Consider the following 27,396-nt stretch of genomic DNA (forward strand, 5'->3'; position numbering starts at 1 on the left):
GGCAAGGGCGCCGAATAGGCAGGGGTCCGCGCCCAGAGTAAGCCGGCCACGTGCCCCCCCCCCCCCCCCCGCGCACAGGGGAGGCGCTGCCCAGGAGCCTGCGAACAAGGAAATGCCCCCTGGATTCTCCCCTCGAGCTTAGGAACATAGGAAGTTGACTTTGCACTGGCTCGGAGTATTTGCTCACCTAGCCGAGCACTGTTGACTCTGACTGACACCAGCCCTCCCTCTCCCTCAGGTCTTCAGGCCGAGGCCTTTTCCGTCACCGGGCGGAAGATGGCAGGGATTGGGCCAGGGGCCGCCTGCATGTGAGAGCTCCCCAGTGCAGACCCTCTAAAAAAAAAGAAGGCGTGTGGAGAGTTGGACGTAGGGAGCCACCTTGGAAAGGAGCCTTCCGGGCGTGCTTGACTGTACCTTCTTGAGGGTGCGGTCTGGCATGCGAGGGTCAATGAGAAAGATGCTGCCTGGATACGCCCGGAGCCAGGCAGTCACCGGATCCGTGATCTTGGGCGGATCCGTCCTTTTCTCGCTTATCTTTGCAGACTGCAAACCTGTGGGCAGGGACTGCCCTGCTTGACACGAAAGCTGCCCTGGGAGCCACGTGAAAACACTTCCCATAAACACAGGGATGACTCCTGCCAGCGGAAGGGTGCTGTTGCCCTCATGCCCTGCTTGTGGGCATCCCGCAGACGGCTGGTCAGCCACTGCGCGAACAGAATGCTGGACGAGAGGGGCCCTGGCTCTGATCCAGCAGGGCTCTTCCGGGGTTCTCTAGACTGTGGGCCCCAGACCACAGCACACGCAAAGTACTGGCTAGCAAGCCTCACCCAGCCTGCCCAGAGGGGATGCCCTCGGACCTGGCAGGGGCTGTTTCCGGGGCAAGACCACCACACGGCTACCTCTAGGGCGGCTCCATGGCTCAGCGAGGAGAGCCCTTGCTTCCCGAGCTGAAGCTCCCTGGTTCTATCACTGGCACTTCCAGTTTGAAAGGATCTTGGGAAGCAGCTGACGAGAAATGCGTCTCTCTGCCGGGGAGTCCGGAGAGCTGCTGCTGCCAGTCAGTGTCAGATGGACCATGCTAGATGGACCCTGCTAGGTGGACCCTGCTAGGTGGACCATGGTAGATGGACCCTGCTATGTGGACCATGGTAGATGGACCCTGCTAGGTGGCCCCTGCTAGATGGACCCATGGTAGATGGACCTGGTTAGGTGGCCCCTGCTAGATGGACCAATGGTAGATGGACCCGGCTAGGTGGACCCAGCTAGGTGGACCCTGCTAGATGGACCCTGCTAGGTGGACCCTGCTAGGTGGACCATGGAAGATTGACTCTGCTAGGTGGACTCTGCTAGGTGGACCATGGTAGATGGACCCTGCTAGGTGGACCATGGTAGATGGACCCTGCTAGATGGACACTGCTAGGTGGACCCTGCTAGGTGGACCCATGGTAGATGGACCTGGCTAGGTGGACCCTGCTAGATGGACCCATGGTAGATGGACCCTGCTAGGTGGACCCATGGAAGATGGACCCATGACCTGATATGAGTAGTAGTGTTAGAAGCATTAGTTGTTGCAGTAGTATTCATTACATTTCTATACGGACCGATAGCTGAAGCTTTCTTGGTTGTAGACAAAAATTAAAAACCATTTACATAAAAACAAACAGACAGCACACACAGAGATGACATATCTAAAAACAACCTTAAGCAATCAACGATAAGATAAATCAATCTAGGACCTGATGAAAATCTCATCATATGCTGCCAAACGCCTGAGAGCAGGCAAAGATCTTAATTCGGCGCCAAAAAGATAACAACCCTGGTGCCAGGCAGGCCTCATCGGAGAGATCATTCCATAACTGGGGAGGCCACCACCTAGAAGGCCAACTTCCTTGTTGTCCCCTTCTGAACCCCCTGAGAGGAGACACCCAGAGGAGGGCCTTGGATGCTGAATGTAGTGTACAGGCAGGTTCACGTTGGGAGAAGTGCTGCCACGTTCCCTTGGCCCCCACCTTCCTCACGCGCACACACACGAAGAGAGGCTTCACTCTCACGCCTTTAATTCACTACCAACCGGTTCATTACAGATGCAAATCCTCGAAGACTCTCAGGTGATGAAGGAATAACAGCGGGGGATCCAAATGGGGGCTACGATGCTGCCAGCAGTTTCAACAGGGGCTTAGAATCATAGAATCATAGAAGAGTAGGGTTGGAAGGGGCTTTTAAGACCATCTAGTCCAACCCCCTGCTCAATGCAGGACTCCAAGTCAGAGCATCCCTGACAGATGGCTGTCCAGCCTCATCTTCAAGGCCTCCAGGGTGTGAGAGCCCACTATCTCCCTAGGTCTTCTCTTCGCAAGGCTAAACAGGCTCAATTCTTTCAGTCTCTCTTTATAGGGCTTTGTGTCCAGTCCCCTGATCATCCTCGTTGCCCTCCTCTGAACCCTCTCCAGCTTGTCTGCATCCTTCTTAAAAGTGCGGTGCCCAGAACCAGACACAGCACTCCAGATGAGGCCTAACAAAGGCTGAGTAGAGGGGAACTCGGATTTCCCGGGATTTGGAAGCTATGCCTCTATCAGTGCAGGCCAAATTAGCACTGGCCTTTTTTGCTGCCACATCACACGGTGGGCTCATCTTCAGCTTGTGATCGACAACACTCCCACGATCCTTCTCTCTAGTAGTGTTGTTGAGCCAAGTCTCCCCCATCTTGTAATCTACAACGTTCTTGCTGGCTAGAATAACTGAGGGAGGGAAGCCCCTCCCTTCCAGTGATGCTCCCCTACGTTGACCCTCACGCCTCCCAACCGGGTCGGCCGTCTGAGCTCTGCCGCTAACTTTTCCCGCTTTGCTCTGCGTCGCAGTCTAGCATCCCTCAGCCCACACCTTGCGCTCTCCTCCTCCTCCTGGGTTCTCACCGAGGAGGGAGTTAGCGTAACAGGGTGTTAGCATCCGGAGAAGCACGCCTCTCCATGTCTGAACTCACTCGGGAAGATGCCTCCCCTGGTTCTGGCTGTTCCCCTTTTGAATCTGAACTGCTCGCGATCCCCATACGCTCCAAATCCATCCTGACAGGCGCCCTGTCAGGTATTGACTCATCCCACCTGCCAGTTCCTCAGATCAGGGCCTATTTAACAGTGGATTCAAGTGCGAGTAGTAGGCTCCTTCCAACCCTACTATTCTATGATTCTGTGTGAGAGAGAATCCTCTCTTGGTCTGAGCATTCCTGCCCCCCCACACCCGTTCCCCAATGTTCCTTGCCTGAATGGCTTTCCAGACATTCACGAAGCACTATCTAAGCAGCAGCACCCCAGAGGGACTCCACGGGAGATTCCTACAGCGTGGACTCTGAGAGCACAGGAAGAGGCCGGGATGGGAAGAAGCTCCTACTTGCTTTGGAAGGCAGCTGAGGCCTCGGCCAACAGGTCGGGCTAATGCCTCATCGACTGATAACTGGGCCCATCGACCGATTCATTACATCCACACGCACAGTTACCCAAAAGCCGGGCGGCTGGGGGGACGACGGCGTGGCCATCTGGGGAGCCCTGGAGGACTGGATTTGGCCGGTTACTATCACCTGGTCACAGAATCCTAGAAAGCAGGGTTGGAAGGGGCCTACAAGACCTTCAAGTCCAACCCCCTGCTCAAGGCAGGAACCCAGGTCTGAGCATCCCTGGCAGACGGCTGCCCAGCCTCATGTATAAGTAACAAGAGCCATTTCATTGCAGCAGGGTCGCGGCAAGAGCCGGTGGCTCAAAGCCCGGTGCCGTTCGTGATGGCCTGTGCCGCCCCCGCCTGCGTTTCCCGCGCCACGCCTCACCTCTCTGACAGTGCTCGTGCGTCCAGCAGCGCTCGTTAAAAATCCCGTTGATCACCGTGGGCGGACAGCTGCTCTTCCCTTGCATGGTCCCCGGACAGACATCTCCGCACTCCTCCTTGTCGTCCTTGTTGGCCACAATGTAGTTATCCTCGACCGAGTCCAAGATCCGGGACCAGTCGATGGTGGACAAGTAGCAGAGCTCGTCGTTCTTCTCAATGCGCACCGCCCCGCGGGTGATGTTCATCAGGTTGTACAGGCCGATCTCCTTCAGGTGAACCATCTCGAAGATGACCAGTGCGTAGTTGAAGAAGAGGCGATTCCCCCGGATGATGGTGAGGTTGGGGAAGAGCTTCTTGAGGCTTTCCAGCCCGTAGACCCGGAAGACCAGCAAGTAGTCCGTGATCATGGTCAGCATGGGGAAGCTGAGGCCACGGAAGTCCTCAGACCTGGTTTTGAACAGGAGCAAGATCTGCAAATGTCCCTCGATCACGGTGCAGTTCTCCAGTGTGCTGAAAAGGGTCAGGTTGTTGCGGATGTCGACACTGTCACAAACTGGGGGAGAGAGAGAGAGAGAATGAGCAACGGGGAGTCTTCCCCAGGGCCAGCCATGTGTTCCTTCTCCAGCTGGCAGGCGCTGCACTGACTCATAGGATCATAGAACAGTAGGGTTGGAAGGGGCCTACAAGACCATCGAGCCCAACCCCCTGCTCAGTGCGGGACTCCAAGTCACAGCGTCCCCATAGAATCATAGAATAGTAGGGTTGGAAGCGGCCTACAAGATCATCGAGCCCAACCTCCTGCTCAGTGCAGGAATCCAAGTCAGAGCGTCCCCATAGAATCATAGGATAGTAGGGTTGGAAGGGGCCTGTGAGACCATCCAGTCCAACCCCCTGCTCAGTGTAGGAGTCCAAGTCAGAGCAATCCCATAGAATCATAGGATAGTAGGGTTAGAAGGGGCCTGTGAGACCATCCAGTCCAACCCCCTGCTCAGTGCGGGACTCCAAGTCACAGCGTCCCCATAGAATCATAGAATAGTAGGGTTGGAAGCGGCCTACAAGGTCATCGAGCCCAACCTCCTGCTCAGTGCAGGAATCCAAGTCAGAGCGTCCCCATAGAATCATAGGATAGTAGGGTTAGAAGGGGCCTGTGAGACCATCCAGTCCAACCCCCTGCTCAGTGCGGGACTCCAAGTCAGAGCGTCCCCATAGAATCATAGAATAGTAGGGTTGGAAGCGGCCTACAAGATCATCGAGCCCAACCTCCTGCTCAGTGCAGGAATCCAAGTCAGAGCGTCCCCATAGAATCATAGGATAGTAGGGTTGGAAGGGGCCTGTGAGACCATCCAGTCCAACCCCCTGCTCAGTGTAGGAGTCCAAGTCAGAGCATCCCCATAGAATCATAAAATAGTAGGGTTGGAAGGGGCCTACAAGATCATCGAGTCCAACCCCTTGCTCAACCCCCTGACTCCAGTGGGTCAGCTGGCTGGGAATGATGTATTTGCCACCCAACACATTTGGGGGGTGCCAGGTTGGGGAGGCTGACCTAAGGGGTAGCTTTCTGGTGCAGCTCGAGGCCAGCAAGCCATTCCGCCCACACAAAACGTACAGTCAAGATCGCACAGTCATTTTGTTTCCAAAACTGGGTTCTCACTTATATAGCACCAGCCACTGAATTCAATTCACACAAATGAGTGAATGGCAGTGGTGTTGGGGGATTAAGCCTTCGACCCCCCGGCCTTTGACCTATGGTGTCACACAGGGTTCTCTCTTGTCCCCCATCCCCCCCGTTATCAATATTGAAATGTGGAATGTTTATTTGAAATGTGGCATATCATCATCATCATGTGTATTATTATTTTCAGTTATTTACTGAAAAATGGCAGGCACCATGGCATATAATTATAATAATAATAATAATCCTGAGTATTATTATATTCAGTTATTTACTGAGAAATGGTAGGCACCATAGCGTATAATAATAATTAATAATATTCATAATCTGTATTATTATATTCAGTTATTTACTGAGAAATGGTAGGCACTATGGCATATAATAATAATAATTAATCATCATAATCTGTATTCATAGAATAGTAGGGTTGGAAGGGGCCTACAAGGCCATTGAGTCCAACCCCATGCTCAGTACAGGAATCCAATTATTATAGTCAGTTATTGCTGAGAAATGGGAGGCACCATGGCATACAATAATAATAATTAATAATAATTAATAATAATCATAATGTGTATTATTATATTCAGTTATTTGCTGAGAAATGGGAGGCACCATGGCATACAATAATAATAATAAATAATAATAATAATCTGTATTATTATATTGTTATTTGCTGAGAAATGGGAGGCACCATGGCATATAATAATTAACAATCATCATAATGTGTATTATTATATTCAGTTATTTGCTGAGAAATGGGAGGCACCATGGCATACAATAGTAATAATAAATAATCATAATAATCTGTATTATTATATTGTTATTTGCTGAGAAATGGGAGGCACCATGGCATATAATAATTAACAATCATCATAATGTGCATTATTATATTCAGTTATTTGCTGAGAAATGGGAGGCACCATGGCATACAACAGTAATAATAAATAATAATAATCTGTATTATTATATTGTTATTTGCTGAGAAATGGGAGGCACCATGGCATATAATAATAATAATTAACAATCATCATAATGTGTATTATTATATTCATTTATTTTTGCAAAATGGCACACACCATTTTGTGACTTGCTGGCATAAAAAGGACACAAGGGGGACCCCATCTACATGTGATTTTGACGCCGTTTAATTTTCCATGGAGGGATTCATTATTTGTAAAGTATTGGGTTTGTTCACTGATCTCCTCCTTCGTCACTCTTTTTCGTTATTCCTTGTAATACTGGCATTTTTGACTGCAATGATGAAATAAAGGGGGGGGGGGGGAGGAAGAAAAATAGTCCTGGGCCCTTTCAGCAGTAGAGTCCAAAGGGCGAATCCATGGAATGCAAAAACAAGCTTCTCCACACTCGCAATGCTTCTTTTTGGTGTGTGGGGGGCATCATCTGTTGTTCCCCCATACCCACACTCCCCATCTCTTGTGTAGGAATCAGGATCCCTCCACGTCAGGCTGAGATGCATTTGGAATCAATGTCGTTCTCGGGAGCGGATGAGTGCCCAATAAGGGATGGACAACCAATCCGCCTGTTCTCAGAGTGCGCAATGACACTGGCGCATGATCGTCGCCTTGCCTCTGCCGCCCTCAACCTGGCGCCCTCCGGATGCGCTGGACTGCAGCTCCCATCACCCACAGATGCTGGGAGCTGCAGTCCAGCAGGCTGCCTCCCTTTGTGGCTCGCCTCATTCACGCCAGACCCCTGTGGGCGTGCCTGGCCTGGCACAGCTGCACCTGCTCTTCTGCGCCGCACAATGCAATCCCGTTTAGGCACATCACTCTGGGGCAGATGATGGTGCTTTCAATCAGGCAGGGAACCCTCCCAGTCTCACGAGAAGTTGCCCACGCTCAAGATCCGCCCCTTGCAGGGCTTGCCGGCAATCCAGTAGCCGAGCAGAAGCTCTTGTCCTTGCTGTTTCCGAAACATATATGCCCCGAGGGCGCAAGGATGCGGTTACTCATGTGTTAAGCACCAGCTGGTGGTTAGCAGACAATTTGGTATATACACAGACACCGCCCACTGGTCTCAGCACAAACACGGACTAGTCATAAGTGCTGAACGACAACAACATGGGCTCTGGGCGTCCTCAAATCATTATGTTCGCACCAGAGGAAATCACCACAATCACAATTACTTGGATGCACGGCAGTCGAGGTGAAGTGTGCAGTTCAGACCATAATTCTGCGGTGCCGTGTGGGGTTACAGCCGTTCCGTAAGCAAAACCACGGGGGCTCGGAGTGCACGAGCCCTGAAGCAGCAAGATTGCCCGGAAAACACGCCGGGGGAGCTCTGACAGGAGTTTTAACGCCTCCTGTGCGGCTGAACAACTCGGGTTCCTGCACGGAGCGGGGGGCCCGACTCGACGGTCTCGCAGGCCCCTTCCAACCCTACGTCTCCAGGATCCATCCTTCCACGAGACACCGTTGGTTCCTAACGGAACAGCGCCCACAGTCCATCTTTCTGCACGTGGATCCCTTGCCCTCGCCTCCCCCAACACGATGGGAGTCGCGGCCTGACCCATCTGAAGGGCACCGCTTTGGGGGAAGCTGCCTGACACGTCGAGGCACGCACTCTGGGCTGGCGCTTTCGCGGCCATGTGTCCGCAGCATAGCAGCAAATCGAAAGCTGCTATGTGACAGCTACGGGGTTGCTGCCTTCCTACAGAGCAAAGTGCCCTGCGGCCATTGGGGCAGTTTCCCGGCAGCAAGGGGAGGGGGGCTTGGCGGCCTGCCTCTGCCCCACTCGTCTCTGGGAATGCAGCCCCATGCTGATGCTTTCCTAGAAGCCAGCAGCATTGATGTGCTGCCTTCCCTGTGGCTGGAGCAGAGCACTGTTGGATCCACTCTGGGCCTCGACCCGTCTCAGCCTTAACGCAAGGCTCCGCCCAGGGGGGACTAGCCAAGGGTCACACGCTGTGGCTGCAGGCTTCCTTGGGCGCAAAGCCCAACAGAAGGCACTCGTGGCTGGACCAAGCAAGGTAGCACCCCTCCTACCCCACTCAAATCGCCCCAGAGGCAAGGAGGCTGTGCTATTATCATCATCATCATCATCATCATCATCATCAATATCCCGCCTTTCCCCCAATACTGGGACTCATGGCGGCTTTGCAGCCTTCAAACGGATGCAGTTCAAACCTAGAAATTGAAATGGAGATGCAAGCGCACAAAAGCTAAAACCATAATGAGATCGGCCATCTTGAAACTGCAAAAAGATCGAGACGTTAGGAGGCGCCAAGAAAAACAGTATCCGTCCGTCACATTTTCACAGGTCCAGACGAGCAATCCCCAAAGGCCTGCTGGAACAACGGCGTTTCCCCGTGCCTATGGAAGCATATCAAGGAGGGTGCCCCGCTCGGCTCCCTGAGAAGGGAGTTCCAGAGCCTTGGGGCAGCCACTGAGAAGGCCCTCTCCCACGTTTCTAGAAGCGGAAGGGCAGGTGACCCGTGTGGGTACCTTCCTCCCCGCTGCAAGCACGGGGAGGAAGGTACCTCTGAGGATGGCAAGGCGAGCTCCGGAGACGCCTCCTGGTGTCACTGAAATACGAGAGCAATTTTATGACTAATCGTTTCAGACCTATTAATTATACATCAAAATATGAACCTGGGAAAGCTACTGTGAGATCTGGAACGGTGCGGTTGCTCAACAGGATTCTTTTGGCAAGGCCGCCCCAGTTGCCTCGCAAATCGTCAGTGGAATTTTTTGCCCGTTTTGAAAGCAGCAGGCCATGCGTCGTGTGCCTTTGAAAGCGACGGTGAAAAGGCCTCTCCATTTAAACATTGGCCAGTACTGCTTTGCCCCAACCTGGTTCTTATACTTATGAGCATCCATCCATCGGGGATGCTCTGACTTGGATTCCTGCACTGAGCAGGGGGTTGGACTGGATGGTCTTACAGGCCCCTTCCAACCCTGCCCTTCTGTGATTCTATGAACATGGCAGCATCTTTCAGCTTACAGCTCTTCATGCCAGCAACTAGGCCTTTGGAGAGGCACTTAAGCATTTTAAAATGGGGGGAAAGCCGCCTGGAAGCCAGGGAATCCCTACACAATTGGTGGTTGGGGGGAGGGGCGTGGCCAGCCGTGGAATCCCGAAGGGCTGAATGGGGTTCATAGGAGGGCCCGGTGTGGCCCCTGAAGTGAAGTTCTGCACCCCTGGTTTACGCAGCGAGACTGACCGTGCAAGGAAAAACGGGGGAGGCCATGCAGCAGATGAGTGGACCCCTGGGCAGAGCAAGCGGCTGCATGCCTGCAACGGAAGCAACCCCACTGCTCCCAACCTTCCAGAAAGCCATGCTGCAGGAGCGGGAAGATGGGGGAGAAATGGGGCTCTGGAGCACCAGAGCTGGGAGCCACAGGAAGAGCAGCTGGCCAAGGAGAAGCCTTGGGTGGCAAATGCTCCCCTGGCTAGAGAAAGGAAGATTATCCCAAGTGCGCATTTTCCTCAAGGGTCTGTTTGTCAACAGTTGCACTACAGCGTTTGAGGTGAAAAGATCAGTCTAACCTCCTTCTTGGCTTTACTGGGCTCTTTTTTTAAAGGAATAAAAGCAAGGAAGACCAGAAACAAGTTTGGCACTGGATTTGGGGGCATAAAAGAAAAGGCGTGTGGATTCTCAAGGAGGGTCAGGATGGCTACCAAGAAATCCGAGTGAGAACGGACCATTCCAGTCTGGCCTTAGATCAATCTTACCCACCCAACCCGGCGCCCTCCAGATCTGTTGGACGACAATACCCACAATCCTCAGCCAGGGGACCTGGAGGGTACCAGGTTGGGGAAGCCTGAGCGACTTCTACCCAAACTCTCTCCTCTGTGCATCTACTAAAAGTCCAGGGGCCTTGTCGGCCTGCTCAGCTCAGAACAAAACAGGCAGATTGCAGAGCCCTTGCTTTGCGTGCAAGAAGTTCAAAGTTTGATCTCTGGCATCTCCAGGTGAGTGGAAAACCCACATTGCCCGAGAGTCGCGGCTAGCCAGAGTCAAGAACGCTGGGCTTCATGGTCCAATGCAGCAGATTGAAGACGGGTATGTATGGTTAAAAAATTAAGTAGGTCCCATGCTGCCCACTGCAGCCCTGGGGTGAGTGGGTCCCCCATCTGAAAAGGCTACAGACAACGAGACCCTCTTAAACATCCCTAGAAGACCTCAAGCCTCAAGGGGGAACAGGACGACTACTTCCCCAGGAAGTCATAGTTCCCCCTCCTCTTCAAAGGGGATTTCCTAATTTGCAAGAGACTTCCTGAGATTCTCTTCGCCACCTGTGGCATGTGACCGCTTTTTGGTATTTTTAAAACTCGGCACAATAAAAAAAGGGAAATGAAGATGTTTGTGGGACCTCACTTGGCAGCCAGAAGCCCCTTAGGAGCATGACTATCAGTTCCAGAACATTGCTGCTGTATATAACTAGGCGAAAGAACGCTCCGGTTTAAGCAAAGCAGCAAATGAAGTGTTTGGGAAGGGATGTTTTGTACAAGAAAAAGATTCCCCCCTCTTCTGCAGCATATGAGTTCCAAACTGTCTTGATTTTGACTTCCTGGATGAAGCGGGGGGGAAAGAGATGAAAGATAAAGCACTCTAGGAGATGACAATCGCATACTGGTGTGCAGAGAGCCTAGAGATGTGAAGGCCCAGAAAAAAAACGGGGAAATTCATGAAAAAAACAGGTCCCATCCCCCCCAAATATAACAGCTTTGGATTATGAAATATTTAAGAATTTAAGACAAACTCCCCAGCCTTTACTCCCCCCAAAATGATTTCTAAAAAACCACGTAATAAGAACGCTTTTCTAGAAAGACTAGAGACGTAAAATGTCTGGAAATAATGAAGCCATGGGGAAAAATATGTTTAATCCTCTCTGTAAGAGTCCCAGCAGAATTGGTCCTTTCGTTTCTTATTAAAATTACCGATCTAAAGTATATTTTACTGATAGACACTTTTGCTCAGTTTCCCAACATGAGAGTAAAATCACCATTGTGCATTCTTAGGTTTTGCTCTGTAGAGTTCTGCGTTTCTGATGCTGATTAATCCATTTACTGGAAGTAAATAATTCCAGATTTACTAGCCGAGTTCATGTTTAAAAGTTTTAAAATACTATGACGATTTTATGAGCAAACTAGGTCATATCTAAAATAACTTCGGGGACAGAAAGGCTGCTTTATGGTCCTAAAGCAGCCCTCCCCAAGCTGGCACCCTCCGGATGTTTTGGACTACAGTGCCCAGCATTCCTGGCCCTTGGCCATGCTGCCTGAGGCTGATGGGAGCTGAAGTCCACACTATCTGGAGGGCATCAAGTCGGGGAAGGTGATCTTAAAGCAACAAAGGGACTTTAAATCTGTACAGAGTGCTAAAAAAATCACGATTGCTTATTTTTCGATTTTGAAAAAAATCCCCATTTTTCCGGGGGACAATTTTTTCCCCCATGGCCTCAAAATTCCCAGAAATTTTACATCTCTAGGAGAGTGATGTCTTCTCGACAGCACAAAACAGCAAAGCAGAAGCCCAGAAGTAGAAGGAGCCCAAAGCCACGGAGTCCAACTCCAAGGGGGAGGACACCCCCCCAATGAGCCAAACCCATGCAAAGAACAGGTGTAGCAGCAATATCCCTGCAGACCTAACAGCTCCAGATGATGTGAACTCCAGAACTCCCCCTTCAAAGATCGGGATGGGGGGGTAACCCCCCCTCTTCCACCTGCTCGTGCCACACAGAAAATTGGGACGGTGAGCCCCAGACAACTGCATCCCATGGCACCCTGCTCTCGCACCGGCAACGAGGAAGACTCCAGAAGTCCCCAGAATGCATGATTCCAAAAAAGGTGGGGTGGGGGGAGAAGCCGAGCGGCTTATGTAAGCGAGCTTGGTAGCATACCCTTGAGGTATCAGAGAGTGAAGTCAAAGCCCTGGGGCAATTCTGGCATGCACGAGCATTTTACAGTAAACCATGTGGGAAAAACCCGTCAAGACTCCAGTGGGGTTTGCACCGAACAGGAGAGAGGCCTGCAAGCCGCCGACGGGAGAGCGGTGTTGATACCGCTAACCCGGGAGTGCCTCTAGGGGCAGCGTGTCCCAAGGGGTCGCTTTTTCGTTTCCTCGCTTTTTACAAAAATATCTGGCAGCAAGGTTTCAACAGCTCAGCTCGCAACGAATATTTATTTATTTATTTTTATTATTGCATTTATATCCCACCTTTTTTCCTCTTGCAAGGAACCCAAGGCGGCTTACATTATCCTCCTCCTCTCCATTTTATCCTCACAACAACAACCCTGTGAGGTGGGTTGGGCTGAGAGTGTGTGACTGGCCCAAAGTCACCCAGTAAGCTTCCACGGCCGAGTGGGGACTGGAACCCGGATCTCCCAGCTCCCAGTCCAACACTCTTGCCACTACACCACACTGGCTCATTTGAATATTGTCAAATGAAGCGGCACATCCTTCAGCTCATTCTGGTGAAACCAGGGCAAGTTCCCTCAAAAGCCAAAATGCTGACAAAGCCCCAAACAACATAAAATAATACTTGGCGGGAGGAAGGGAAAATGAGCCATCTACCCACTCCCTTTGACTGTCCCCCCCCCCACAGCAAACATTTGCCTTCCTGCTAAACAATCCTGCGAAGTACTGAGAATACGCCGCCGCGAAGTGAAAAGCCAACCATCAGCCACAAAATTTTTGAGGGAGCGGCTGTCTGACAGTTCAAAAAAATCTATTTCCCCCCACAGTCGACTGTCTCAGCAGTTAGGACCCAAATGTTACTGGAAGAAATGTCAGCTTAATTTCAAGTCGGGATCCGTCAGGACTCTTCCACGTAACGCTTGTAAACAAGGGTTCTCAGAAGGTGTTTGGGGTTTTGGAAACGTTTCACCGGATTCTACCCGAGGTTCTGTCCGAAGCGTCGCTTTTATAGAACGTTGTTCACTACGCTGGCCATTTATACACCATGGATTTCGACTCGGGGGCACCAGAGTGACGCCGGGGTTCCTACAGAAAAGTCAGCATTTGCTTGGGGCAGGAACACAGAACCCCAACACGGAGCACGAAACCGAAGCAGGCTAATTGAAAACTGCCTTCCCATTGCAGGCCACCACTCAGAGAAGCCACAGTAGCCAACCCTCCGCTTTTGTGATACTTCTGCTTCGAAAACTTCTGCCTGGCTTAGTCACCAATATTTCCAACCTCCAAAACACCCCCCCCCAAATATGATTGGGGTTGACTCTGTGCTATGCTAAGAAGAAGAGATCATTTTGTACTCAGCGGCTTGCTGTCGTACAGCCGCCCCCAATCTGGCCCCCTCCAAACGTGCTGGACTGCAACCCCGGTTGGTCGTGCTGGCTGGGGATGATGGGGATCGCAGTCCAACTGCGGGAGGGCTCCAGGCTGGGGAAAGCGGCTATGAAGCCTGGCTGGAGCGGGGCGAGTGTGTGAGGGAGCAACAAAGAGAACCCTCAAAATGGGAGCTTCGCTTTTTCTTGGCACAACCCGAGCTCCGGAATACCACCCTGCACTTTGCATAAAAGAGCGCTAGCACAAACCCCTGGCAACGGGCCGCTACGACTCTATTTTATATATAGTCAGCTACGGATATATAGACATGGATGGTACAATTATACCCCTTCGCATTCCAAATGCCACATTGAAGAGAAACCGTTTTAGAACCTGATGCATCAGGCAATTGAGAACACATGTTTTTTTGGGGGGTGAGGCCCCATTTCAAAATATTTGTGGGGAGACATCAAAAGGTGGTCGAACCCAAACCATCCCGCTAAGTGTAGAAAAACAGAAGTCATCCTTCAAGAGAAACACTTCAACATCTGATGCGAAATGTAACTTGGATGCACACGTACGCAAATCCAGAGAGGATATTCTGCCTGAATTGGAGACAAAGCCACTTGGCTCACGAGGAATCCCCTTGTTGAAGGATTCTGAAGTGGCAAAAGAACTGCAGCCTCGTCAACTTCAAAGGCCCCTATCCAGGTTATGAACTCAAATGAAGACTCAGAGATCTTCAGCTCTGTTCTTCCTGCCCTTTAATTAATTAATTAATTAATTACATTTCTTAATCACCCATCTGGCCGGTCACCCGGCCACTCTGGGCGATGTACAATAAGACAACAGCTTAAAACGATAGAATTTCACATTAAAACATCGTATTTCTAAAAATACCCGAACCCACCCCAAATGCCTGCCTGAACAGCCATGGTTTTAATGCGAGGCGGAAGCTCATGAAAGAGGGGGCATGGCAGAGTTCCCTAAGGAGGGCATTTCACAGAGTGAGGGCCACCACAGAGAAGGCCCTGTCCCTCATCCTCCCCAGCCTAGCTGTCCTGGCTGATGGGACAGAGAGAAGGCCGTCCAAGGCAAATCTTGTTGAGCGGCCTCTCTGGTGTCGCTCCTTGGCTGGGCCAGAACCGTATAGGGTTTGAAAGGTCAAAACCAATACCTTGAATTTGGCCCGGAAAACAACTGGTGACCAGTGCAACTCCTTCAGCACTGGAGTGATGTGATCCCGCCAGCGGCTGCCTTTAAAAAACTTGCCATCTTGAACAGGAGCCCTCCCCTGTGTGAAAACCCACACTTGTAGCGTTGTGAAAACAGCCTCCAAATTAAATTCACAGAGGCTCTCAAGGAATGCATTTTCCAAACAGCTTTGGGCCTGCCGGAAATGGCCAAACACATTTCTCGGACCGATGGCCTCGTTTTTTGAAACACAACACACACACAAACAGAACGAGGGAGGTGGGCAAGGGGCAGATTCGACACCTACCACCAGTAAAATAATGAAAACGCTGCAGCGCATACTGGGTAACTCAAGCTGCTTGTTAGCGTTGCAATGCCTAGACGCTTCTAAACCAATCCGACCCTCATAACGGGCACTGGATGGGCACGCTGCCTGGATTCATGCCTCCCCGGATGCTGAGATAGACGCTGGGAAAACTGGCCCTTCTAAAATATTTCTCGCAATATTCCGACGAAATACCGCAACTGAAAGGAGGCAGGCCTCTGACCAGGACACATACACGCCTCCCACAGTTTACAGACTGAACAAACTGTTACAGCTCGGGACCAAATAAACACACGCCACTACGAGGCCTAGAGTAAACAGGCAGGGTTCCAGGATTAGTCACCTCTGGGGCACAGCTTGCTGACACGCAGTGACAGGAGAAAGCAAATCTGTCTTCCGCTTCGCGGGGACGGAGTAGCGGCCTCCTTTCTAAAGGCAGCCAAGCCAGCCGAGGGAGAGCGAGTGGCACCCGGCAGAACATGCTGTCGAGGCAAAAGCATTCGGACAGAATAGTAGGATAGAATAGTGTAGTAGGGTTGGAAGGGGCCTACAAGGCCATCAAGTCCAACCCCTCGGGGCTAAAATGTGTGGGCCCCGGGACGTTGGTGGGGGCCGGCCCTCACATCATGAGCTGTCTTTTATTTTTATTTAATGCAGGAATCTAAGTCAAATCATCCCTGACAGGTGGCTGTCCAGCCTCATCTTGAATGCCCCCAGTGTGGGAGAGCCCACCACCTCCCTAGCTAATTGGTTCCATTGTCGCATCGCTCTAACAGGGCAACCCGTGGCCTTCGAACGTTTGAGACTTCAGTTCCCAGGACCATTGGCCATGTTGGTTGGGGCTGGTGGGCGGTGAAGTCCAAAACGTCTAGAGGGCACCAGGTTGAGGGAGGTTAGGTCAGGGGTGGAAGGAAACTGCCTTTCCCCGGGGAAACTGAATATACAGAGTATTTCAAGGAAAGGGGGTTGTTTACGTGGAGGGAAGCGTGGTCAATCAACAGAGTGGCCGTGTTCTGTGTTAAAAATAACGATAACTGTTTGTAGCAGAGCAGAAACAAATCCGTCCGAGACCGAGACCACATTGGGGTGCTTTTCGCAATACCCGGAACTGTCTTTATTAAAAAAAAATATATCCCAGATCCGTCGTGCCCAATGTCTTACGTGCAAAGGGGGATGTTCCACACAGCCTCTTTCAAGCGATTCCATCCAGCCAACGGGCCTTTTAAAAGAAAACGCCATTCTTAAAAAAAAAACGCTCACACCTTTTGTTCATTCTGCATTGCTCAGCTGGTGTCTTCGCTAGAGGCGAGTCACGTGTTTTGCTTTCCCAGCTTTATTTACCTTCTTTGCTTGCTAAAATTTCGACATTTGCAGGTGCTTCCCAGAGGTTAGAGAACGCATCGCCTTGAATAACTGCCGTTTGTTTCCAATTCAATACAGTGTCGATTATTAGCATGAAAGGACACCCTCGTATTTACTCACCAGGTCCTTGGGATATCTGCAGGGTGAACAGGGTGGGGAGTAAAGACAACCCCATAAAGCTACGGAAGCCCCTTACTCTTATCCCCAAACGCAGACACTATCTTTACCCACCCCAATCAAATACTTGACATAAAAGACGACATTAAAAAAAAAAATAAAGCCAAGGACAGCCTCACCTCCACTAGTGTGCTCCAGACCTCATAAGACAGCCTCCCCAAACTGGTGCCCTCCAGATGTTTTGGACTGCAACACCCAGCATTCCTGACCATCAGCCATGTTGGCCGAGGCTGACGGGTGTTGGGAGTCCAAGCATCTGAGTTGGGAAAGACTGCCGTCGGACAATCCAAGAGCATCACAGATGTGTAAACACACATGGACACAGGAGATACACAGGAGCACACAGCAACTGAACACAGGAGACACACAGGAACACAGCAAACACACAGGAGAGCCAGGCGCTGTACAAACACTGCAAAAGAGGGGGGACCCCCTAACAAGAGCGGGGCATTCCCTAAAAGAGAAGCGGGCCGAGGGGGAATAGGATCGCACCTTTCCAGTCCCCAAAGGGGACTGGAAAGTGGGCCGCACACAACCTCAACAGTCTTGAGGACAGGAAAGAACAGGCTGAAGTTACAGGACAGCAGATTTCGGCGGAACATCAGGAAAACCTTCTTAGCGGTCAGAGCCATGGGACCAACTGCCTAGGGAGGTGGTGGGCGCTCTGTCCCTGGAGGTCTTCAAGCAGAGACTAGAGAGTCATCCTTTCATCTGGATTCCTGCACTGAGCCGGGGTGTGAGACTTGTTGGCCTAAATGGCCCCTTCCAGCTCTAGGATTCTATGCAATCCCCTAGGAACCTTAGAACAGGAGGCGGGGGGGCCAGTCTGGACCCTTCCAGTTCCACAGGGCCCCATATAACGGACTCCCACCCACCCAGGAGGTCAATACAGACTGAGTCTGAGCTGCATCCCCATATGGCCACAGGACAAAACCTCCACGCTTCCCCCCCATCTAGGAGCCACCTTGCTCTCCCACTTGCAAAACGGGGGCCACACAGAAACCTTCCACCATTCTGTAGGATGACCAGAGGCAAAACGGGGGCCACATAGAAAGCTTGACTAGGGGGAGTAACTGCCCCTTGCCCAGCTTGGAGCGGCAGCAGAGGAGAGATTTGGCATGAGGGCTGTGGTGAGAGGATCCCGGGGGTCCGGCAAGACTGGGAGAAAAAGGGCCCTGCTGCCCTCGGCGCCGTGGCCAGCTGCCTCCCAGCACGCTCCTCTCGGCTTCCCCCTCCAGAGGAGGAGGAGAAGCCGAGGAAAACTGTGGCAACGCTACGGATGTGGCCTAGCTGAAGTCAGGGCATGGCCTGCGACCATCAAGTGCCCCGCGAGCGACGGGGAAGCGGAAGAGGGGTGGGCCTCGGCCTCTTCCCGTGCTCGGCATGCAAAACGAAAGCTCCCGAGCATAGGAACGGCCCCTTCTGGCTGCAAATCGCCACGTAGGTCACTGCCTCCAAGACATTATTAGCGATAACAGGCGTAAGGATACTCAGCCAGACTCTCATCTAAGACAGGTTAATAATGATGATGATGATGATGATGATGATGATAATAATAATAATAATAATAATAATAATCAATCTGACAACAGCAACGGGTGTCTGGAGTGGAGAGCACTGCAATGCCCATATGCGAGCGAGCGCCCTGGAAGAAGCATGGAACTGAAATGCCATTCAAAGACATCCTTTTGAAGCACAACCCTATGCATCGTGGGACAGAAAAGAAGTCCTACAACTCCCAGCATTCGCCAGCCAGTGTGGGATTTCTTTGCCGCCTAAACATGCACAGGATCGGGCCTTAAGAGCAGCCCAAACACACACAAGTGTGTCTGATAGCAGTTTCGATTACTTATATAGTGGCGAGAGTGTTGGGCTGGGAGTCGGGAGATCCAGGTTCGAGTCCCCGCTCGGCCACGGCAGCTCCCTGGGTGACTTTGGGCAGTCACAGACTCTCAGCCCAACCCACCTCACAGGGTTGTTGTGAGGATAAAATGGAGGAGGAGGAGGACTATGTATGCTGCCTTGGGTTCCTTGAGGAGGAAAAAAGGCAGGCTAGAAATGCAATAAATACATAAATAAATTAGACAAACAACCCTAATCAAAAGCAAGGCACTCCTCTCTCGTTCCGCTCATTAAATGCAATAAATACATAATAAATTAGACATACAACCCTAATCAAAAGCAAGGCACTCCTCTTTCATTCCGTTCGTTTCAGCGAGGGAAATTATGCACAGGCTTTAAAAGAAAAAAAAAAAATTTAAAAGGAGCGTTTAAAGGGTTCTTCCCTTTGACTGGATTGCACTCATACACTCTGCTCTTCCGCAAGATGGGGATCATCTGGATGCCAATATCGCTCATGCGATCGATATTGTTCGCACGAGTCAATGCGCAAGAAGGATTGTTGGAGAACATATTGTTGGGTTGGGCGAGGGCCGATAAACTGACGCTCCATCCAGACGAGACTGGGATACTGTGGGTGGGCAGTTCTCCTGCCTGGATGGAGGGTGCTCAACCTCTTCTGAATGGGGTTCTACTCCCCCTGAAGGAGCAGGTCCGAGCTTGGGGGTCCTCCTAGACCCATCTTTGTGGCTCAGGTGGCCTCAGTGGCGCGGAGTGCCCAAGTTTGGTGGCAATGAAGCCCCCTGTACGCCCTGTTCAGCATCTAAGGTCCTTCTCTGGGCACCCCCTCTGAGGGAAGCCAGGAAGGTGGCAACAAGGGAGAGGGCCTTCTCAGTGGTGGCCCCCCAGCTGTGGAACGAGCTCCCCAATGAGGTCGTTCCACAGATCTTTTCAGCGCCAGGTGAAGGCCGCTCTCTTTTCCCAGGCCTCTGGCAGCACCTGCCGAGTTTTAATCGGCCCGGGATGTGCCTTTCGCAACGACCGACTGTTCAAAGCTGCGTTGAGTCGGAGGTTCGCTGTGCATATTGGCCGCCCACTTTTACATACATGGCTGTTCAGCTCTGTATGTTGCATTCGACGGCTTCCACCTCGGTAACCCACCCAGAGGGCTTTGGTCACGGGACGGTAGAGAAACGCAAGCAAGAACAACAATAATAGCATGCGGTGGAACCGTAATAAATAATAGTAATATTACACAGTGGAAACGTAATTAATAATAATAATAATAATATTACACAGCGTGACTATTGGCATTAGCCAGGCCCTGGATGAGACCGCTTCTAACGGCTCTGACCTTTCTACAGACAGCACAGTGCAGAAGTACTGCTGAGTAAAGTTGGTGCAAAGGAGGTCCACTCCCAGAGACAAGCATGCTCAGTATTATAATATGATCGATACCCGTAAGTTGCGCTTTCGCGGAAGCCGAAAGAGCTCACTGGCCTGGGGCTCCCATCTGAGCCCCGACAAGTAATAACGCTAACAATGCTACATCAACGAATGCAATGGCTATCAACAGCGATTGGAATAATAAGTCGATATAATCACACGCACACACGTGCCTGGGGCCTCATCCGAGCCGCTCCCTAGAAGCCGCGCGGCACAGAAGCGCTACGAAGGGTCACATCTGGATGCACGTGTTCCTTTTTCATGCCTCTGGTGGACCGTAGATGCTTCGGAACAAGGCAGGCATTTGGGGAAGAAACCGGCGCATGGCCAAACCAGCAGCCCGTGGGGGGGATCGCGCCCCTCGCTCACCTGCCACATGCACAGTGACACACGCCAAGGGGCTTCGCAGCCATGAGATCGGTACCGAACTGTGGTGGTTCGGGTTCAAAGCCCCTCTGGAGCTGCGAGAGATCAGCTCTCCCCCCGTGGTGACAAGAAATTATGCGTCGCTACTCTGGGAGTCCCAGGAAAAGTACTCGGAGGAACTGCTTCCTGAGAACTGAAATCACAGTGCAGCAGTGCTGGAAGGGGCCTATGGATTATCGCCTTTATTGTGATTCTGGAATATTTCGGGACCACTGCCTGCTTTTGCAGCCCCCGAAGCGGTTGACAGCACATTCTAAACGCGATCCGCTGTTGTAAAGCTGTGGGCCCCATCTCCTCTCCTCTCCACGCCCCAGCTCCCAGCTCCCGGTTGCAGGGCAGCCAGCGGGCTCGCACAACCGCTGCCTCCCAGCTGGCTGCGTTCGTCTGCCACAACACAAACAAGCGTCTCGTGAGCCCCTCGAAAGGCTCGCAAATTTATGACGGCATCAGCTCCTGCGGAGCAGTCCCGGACTTTGCGTCTGTCATAAATGGGTCAGCTGTGCAGGTGCCACACGACTCTTTTGTCAGTGAGCTTTGTGGCCATCCTAAACGGGTCAGCTGTGCAGACGCCACAAGCCTCTTTGCCAGTGGGCTCTGCGGCCATCCTAAATGGGTCAGCCGTGCGGACGCCACAAGACCCTTTGCCAGCGGGCTCTGCGGCCATCTCAACGGGACAGCCCTGCGGATGCCACAAGCCTCTTTGCCAGCGGGCTCTGTGGCCATCTAAACGGGTCAGCTGTGCGGACGCCACAAGACTCTTTGCCAGCGGGTTCTGCGGCCATCTAAACGGGTCAGCCGTGCGGACGCCACAAGACTCTTTGCCAGCGGGTTCTGCGGCCACCTCAACGGGTCAGCCGTGCAGACGTCACAAGACTCTTTGCCAGCGGGCTCTGCGGCCACCTCAACGGGTCAGCCGCGCGGGCGCCACAAGCCTCTGCGGCCGTTTCCGCAGCGCGCAGCAGGCGCCACTCTGCGGGGCACCCCGGAGCCAGGCCCTCCGCGACGCACATCGGCGCCGGCGTCGCGCCCACGCTGACAACTGCGCGCCGCGCGGGGGGCGGCGGAGCCCTGGGCGCGCCCGGCCGGGGCCCTCCGGAGGCGCGGCCTGCAAGCCCGCCGCCCCGCCGCCCGCGGAGGCCTCCCGCGGCCGCGCACTCACCCTTGGCGCGGCTCCAGGCGCCCATCCCGGCCAGGGCCACGGCCAGCGCCAGGGCCAGCGCCGGGCCCGGCCCCATGGCGGCGCGCTCGGGCCCGTCGGGGCGCTGCGGCGCCGCGTCGCCTCGGCCTCGCTGGGCGCCCTCCCGTCAGCAGCGCGCGCGGGCGGGCGAAGGCGCCGCGGCGCGGGGCGGCGGGCGAGGGGCGGGCCGGCCGGGCCGGGCCCGCCCCCGCCGGCGGGAAGGGCGGCGCGGAGGCCGGCGGCGCGCAGCCGCGCGGAGGCCCCGCCGCTGCCGCTCCGCTCGCGTGACTGGGAGCGCCAGGGGCTCGCATCGTTGCCGCCGTGGTGAGAAGCAACAGCGACGGGGCCCGAATCGTTCTTGATGTCTTGATTTCGGCGACCAGTTGGTTGTGATGTCTGCGGCCCACCCTGAGAGCGCCGGCCGTCGGGCAGCACAGAAATGGAAGAAATGCGTGATTAGGCGAACTAAGGGGGGTGGCCGCTCGAGGGCTAGCCATCAGTTGCCAGGGATGAACGTTGCGGAGTGCTGCGGAGTTTCTTCGCGGTCCATCGCAAGCTGAAGATGAGCCAGCCCTGTGGCGCGGCTGCAAACAAGGCGAATGCTGGCTTGGGCTGCTGTCGAAGAGGCGCGGCGCCCAAATCCCTGGAGGTGCTGGCTGCCCTCTACTCAGCCCTGGGCAGGCCTCATCTGGGGTGCTGGGTCCAGTTCTGTGCACCACACTTGAAGGAGGCGGCAGACCAGCTGGAGAGGGTTCCGAGGAGGGCAACGCGTTGGATCGGAGCTGGGAACGATGCCCTATGAGGAGCGACTGGAAGAACTGGGCTTGTTTCGCCTGGAGAAGAGAAGACGGGGAAGACAGGAGAGCGCTCTTCAAGGACTTGCAAGGCTGCCAGAAAGGGGAAGGCCGGGATCTCTGAACCTGGAGGCATTCGTGTGCAAAACGGGCTCTGTTGGCCTTTTGGCGAAACCAAGATGCCAGTCCTCAAGGCTCTGAATAAAGGGCTGCTTGAAACAGAAACACCGAGAGTGGCCTCGTCCTGAGCCAGACCATCAGTCTTCTGCTAGACACTGCTCAGTGTCTAGCAGAGGCGGTCCAGAGCGTTAAGCCAGGCTCTCTCTCTCTCCAAGGGTGACCTGCATATGCCAAGGATTGCCCCTGGACCAGCTGTGTTACCTAGGGAGGTGGCGGGCTCTCCCACACTGGTGGCATTCAAGATGAGGCTGGACGGCCATCTGTCAGGGATGCTCCGACTTGGAGTCCTGCATTGAGCAGGGGGTTGGACTGGATGGTCTTACAGGCCCCTTCCAACCCTACTTTTCTATGATTCCATAGGGATGCTTTGACTTGGAGTCCTGCATTGAGCAGGGGGTTGGACTGGATGGTCTTACAGGCCCCATCCAACCCTACTATTCTGTGATTCTATAGGGATGGTCTGACTTGGAGTCCTGCATTGAGCAGGGGGTTGGACTGGATGGTCTTGTGGGCCCCTTCCAACCCTACTATTCTATGATTCTTAGTAGTAATGGAATCATTAACATGGACGAGGATTAGTCATTAAATGCCAATGAGCGGCCGCTTATGCCTTTATTCATTTCTTTTCTGCATTTCTACCAGAAATTGGCCCTCCAGGCATCCAGCAACAACACCCTGATTCAAACAAAATCTTCATCAAAACGTACCCTAAAAACCAATCCATTCAAAACACTGTACAGGGGATAAATGTCACCCAACCCATTAACCCCCCCCCCCCACTGGCAACAGACCAGTTGAGAGGACTTTTTGGCCTGCTGGCAAACATTTTTAGTAGTAATAACCGATTCGTTAATATGGGCTGCTGGTTGAACACTACTCATTAATTAAGGTGGGGTGGTATATTAGTGGGTGAGGCTTCTACTGCTGAGAAGGAAGAATTGGGGGGGTGGGGGGGGAGGTTGAGGGATTATCAATTAACCGGCCCATTGGTTAATTGGCAGTTTTGTTAATGACTGCTGTGCAGGGAGGTTCTTTTTACCACAGAGGAGGGTGTGTGTTTTAATTAGTTGGCTAATCGCCCCAGCGTTCCCTGACCTGGGACCCTTGAGAGGCCCTGGACTACACTTCCCATCATTCCCAGAAATGATAGGAGTTGCAGCCCAACACCAATTAACCAATGAGCCAATGCCAATTAACCAATAAACTGCCAATTAACCAATGAGCCGCTTAATTGCCTCTAGGGCAACCAGTTGGGGCAAGCTGAGGTGGGTTGTTGTGTTACGTAGGGAATCATGGGCGTCTTGGTGGGGTTTTTTTTGCTGGGAGGGGGAGAAAGAGAAGGGGGGGACGTAATTGAGATAGAAAAGGGGGTTAACATATTAATTATTGGCAGTGACGGGATGCGAGGGGCTAATTCAGGAGCGATTCGTGTGAGCAGCCGTGGCTGAGGCAAGTGGTAATTCACTCATAAAGGGAGTACCTGGCCGTTAATTTATTTGTGAATTACCAAGAATAACCAAGGCAGTTTAGGTAGGTGGTTATTCATGAGACCTGTGGAGGATGATGGTGAATCAGTGAGTGGCAGGAGTGGTTAAACAGTTCAGTACAGAAAATATCGCAGAGGGGTGTTAATTTCTTGGTTTTTCACACTGTTTGTTTATTGCATTTTTATCCCACCCCTCAGCCGAAAAAGGCCTTTTTTAAGCTGCTCAATGACAAGCACCCTCTCGGCGGATTTCAAAGCGCAAAGGACAGAAACGGCAAAATAAAAGTATTATTTGTGGAAACAGCGGCGGGTGCGTGCACGTGGCTGATGGAATAGGTCACTAGTAAAAATATAGGTATATATTAGTATATATACTATACCTGTAGTATAGGTCATTAGTAAAAAAAAGCATGACGGGGTTTCTTTAGCAAGAATGGGGGTAAGGCTTTCACGAGAATAGGATGGAAAATAGGTCGTTTGTAATGCAAACACCAAGTACGTTAAATCAGTAATGTATAATTCATAAGCATATGTGTACGTGTAAACATATGTATTCCTTCCGATATGTGTTCATTTCTTCATTGTGGCAGGTGTGATGTAGCTTAGTTGTTCATTCTGCTACTTACATTCCCTTATTAGCCCCAGCCCAAGTAAGCTTCTTCGGGTCAGCGAATGGGCCTCTCTGCTCACCCCGTGGCTGAAACCAGCCACTGTGCTGGACCTCTGGGGGTCGAAATCGGCGTGCAGAAATTACGGCGAATTTTCCTGATGCAACAAGCGGCATCGGCAGGAGTCTGAGAACACCCCAAAGCGTGGAACGCTTTCCTTCGGCAGGTACGCGGTGCTCTCTCTCTCTCTCTCTCCCCCCAAATCCTTCGTTCTCCCCACGGCCTTTGGGCTGTCTCCTAAAATGGGGCCCCACACGCAGTCTTCGGGGCCAAAAAGGTTGCCTGCCGGTCCAAAACCCTCGTTCCACCAAGAACCAAATGTTAACCACGTGCAAACGCCATCCACTCACTTTCCTCCCTCCCTCTGTTCTTTCCCCCGTGGCCAGTTTCAGACTGTTTGCTTCTTGGGAGCAGGGGCTGTGTGTTTTTCGTGCATGAAACCCTGTCCATCGATAAAGCACTGTCTGAGTAATACACAACGTAATTATTTCATATCCGTTCAAATGCATAACCTGTTGCAATGCATCAGCTCTGCCCTCCTCCCTTCAAGAGGTTCGGGGCAGAGGGGGCTGTCCATGCCGGTGGTGCGGCGGCTCTCCAGGGCTTCGGGCGGAGACGGGTGAAGCAGGGCTTCGGGCGGAGATGGGGGTGGACTAGATGGCCTTGTAGAACCCTTCCCATCCTATGATTCTATAATCTTGAAATCGGCAGTGTGGGCTGGATGAGCCTGATCTCAGAAGCTCAGCCCTGGTTAGCACTTGGATGGGAGGCCGCCTGGGAATCGGGCTTCCTGCATGGAGCAGGGGGTTGGGCTGGATGGCCTTGGAGGCCCCTTCCCACCCTATGATTCTCCAGCCCTGCTGCCCTGGACATTTCTCCCCCCTCCCACCCCAATTCCTGCTGCCCTGGACGTTTCCCGGTCGCTCCTGCTGCACGGACAGAGAAGCGGCCTCTATTAACTACTCCCAGGAATGCGCGCGCCTGGCCATAAACCGTACATGACTGCACTGCCCCATGACCACCCGTCCAGAATGCCGGGCTTGATCCACCATCCAGACATAACTGAAACGTCTCGCCACCACGTCAGCGGGTTATTTATTAACCTGTTGTTCTGCAAGAAACCACTAACCCCCCAACGCTGAGAGGTGGATGCCGATCTGCCCTCTTCCAGTGATAAGAACCATCTCCCGCCACACTTTCCCTCTGGTTGATGGGTTATTTACACTTACTCATACTGGTAGCGTAACTGGTTTCCCTCCTCTCTCTGTGGTTTCATGCCCACATGAACATAATATTGACATGACCTCATCTGAAATGCAGATCGCTTCCACTGTTACAGACATATGCTTCCTCTGTGGGTGCCCTTGAACTTCTGGTGTGAATTAAAAGCTGCCACGAGACACAATCAGCTGCAGGTTTGGGCTTCGCGCAACCTCGCCATCTCTGTGGCAAGAAGCCTTGATCCCTGGCACGCGAAGCAGCTGCCCACTCATCAATTAATGCATTTAACAAAGAGATACCCTGCCTTTTTGGGGGGGGCCCTTACGGAGGGAGGTTGTGGGCTGTCCCGCACTAGAGGCGTTCAAGACGAGGCTGGATGGCCATCTCTCGGGGATGCTTGACTTGGAGTCCTGCATGGAGCAGGGGGTTGGACTGGATGGTCTCACGGGCCCCTTCCAACCCTACTGTTCTATGATTCTGTAGGGATGCTCTGACTTGGATTCCTGCATTGAGCAGGGGGTTGGACTGGATGGTCTCACAGGCCCCTTACAACCCTGCTATTCTATGATTCTGTAGGAATGCGCTGACTTGAGAGTCCTGCATTGAGCAGGGGGTTGGACTGGATGGTCTTACAGGCCCTTCCAACCCTACTATTCTATGATTCGATAGGGATGCTCTGACTTGGGTTCCTACATTGAGCAGGGGGTTGGACTGGATGGTCTTACAGGACCTTTCCAACCCTGCTATTCTGTGATTCTATAGGGATGCTCTGACTTGGAGTCCTGCATTGAGCGGGGGGTTGGACTGGATGGTCTTGTAGGCCCCTTCCAACCCTATTATTCTATGATTATCAGTTGGCTTACAGTAACATATGCACTAAACCAGGAGTGTAGACCCTCAGGATGGGGGGCCAACTTTGGCCTGCCACTGTTCGTCAGAGGGCCACAACCCCTTCCCCACCCAACGACAGTCTGGTGGTGCCTTAAGCTTCTGCACACTTTTCCCCCATTCGGAAAGGTTGAAATGCCCCCCCCCCACCCCCCAGGCTGAGCTCCTGGCAGTAAGAGCTTCAAGCTAAAACAGACTGGTATTTTTGCCCCGTTGCCTCTGCCCAGCCCTGGACCGCCCCCCGCAAGCATCTCCGAAATGGGATTTGGCCCTGGGGCTGAAGGAGGCTCGACCCCACTGCACTAAATATTGGACTGCTCAAATAAGGACTGTTGGGATTGCAGCCCCAGGTTTCTGGCCTCGTGACCAACAGAGCACAGGGCCCCCCGTTCTTATCTTTTAAAGCAGTTGGATCTGCCCTTTGGGGGCGGGGGGGCAGTGAGGATCATGGGCCGACTCTGGGGTCTGACCCGATGA

General features: G+C 52.7%; 1 protein-coding gene across 1 annotated transcript in view; it reads right to left on the bottom strand.

Annotated features, from left to right (window-relative positions):
* The window catches only part of LOC146333879 (insulin receptor-like), a 56,589-nt gene extending 34,763 nt beyond the window's left edge, over positions 1–21,826 (bottom strand). Inside the window, exons 1-2 of the mRNA XM_084825639.1 lie at positions 21,665–21,826; positions 3,815–4,366 (exon numbers count right to left, since the gene is read on the bottom strand). Of these exons, the coding sequence (XP_084681765.1) occupies positions 3,815–4,366; positions 21,665–21,740 (628 nt within the window). The 5' untranslated portion in view covers positions 21,741–21,826. The remainder of the gene's footprint in view (positions 1–3,814; positions 4,367–21,664) is intronic.
* Between the last annotated feature and the right edge of the window lie 5,570 nt (positions 21,827–27,396).

This window comes from Heloderma suspectum, chromosome Z (genome assembly GCF_057233095.1).
Source record: "Heloderma suspectum isolate Gila_16-S chromosome Z, 16-S_ref, whole genome shotgun sequence".
NCBI lineage: Eukaryota > Metazoa > Chordata > Lepidosauria > Squamata > Helodermatidae > Heloderma > Heloderma suspectum.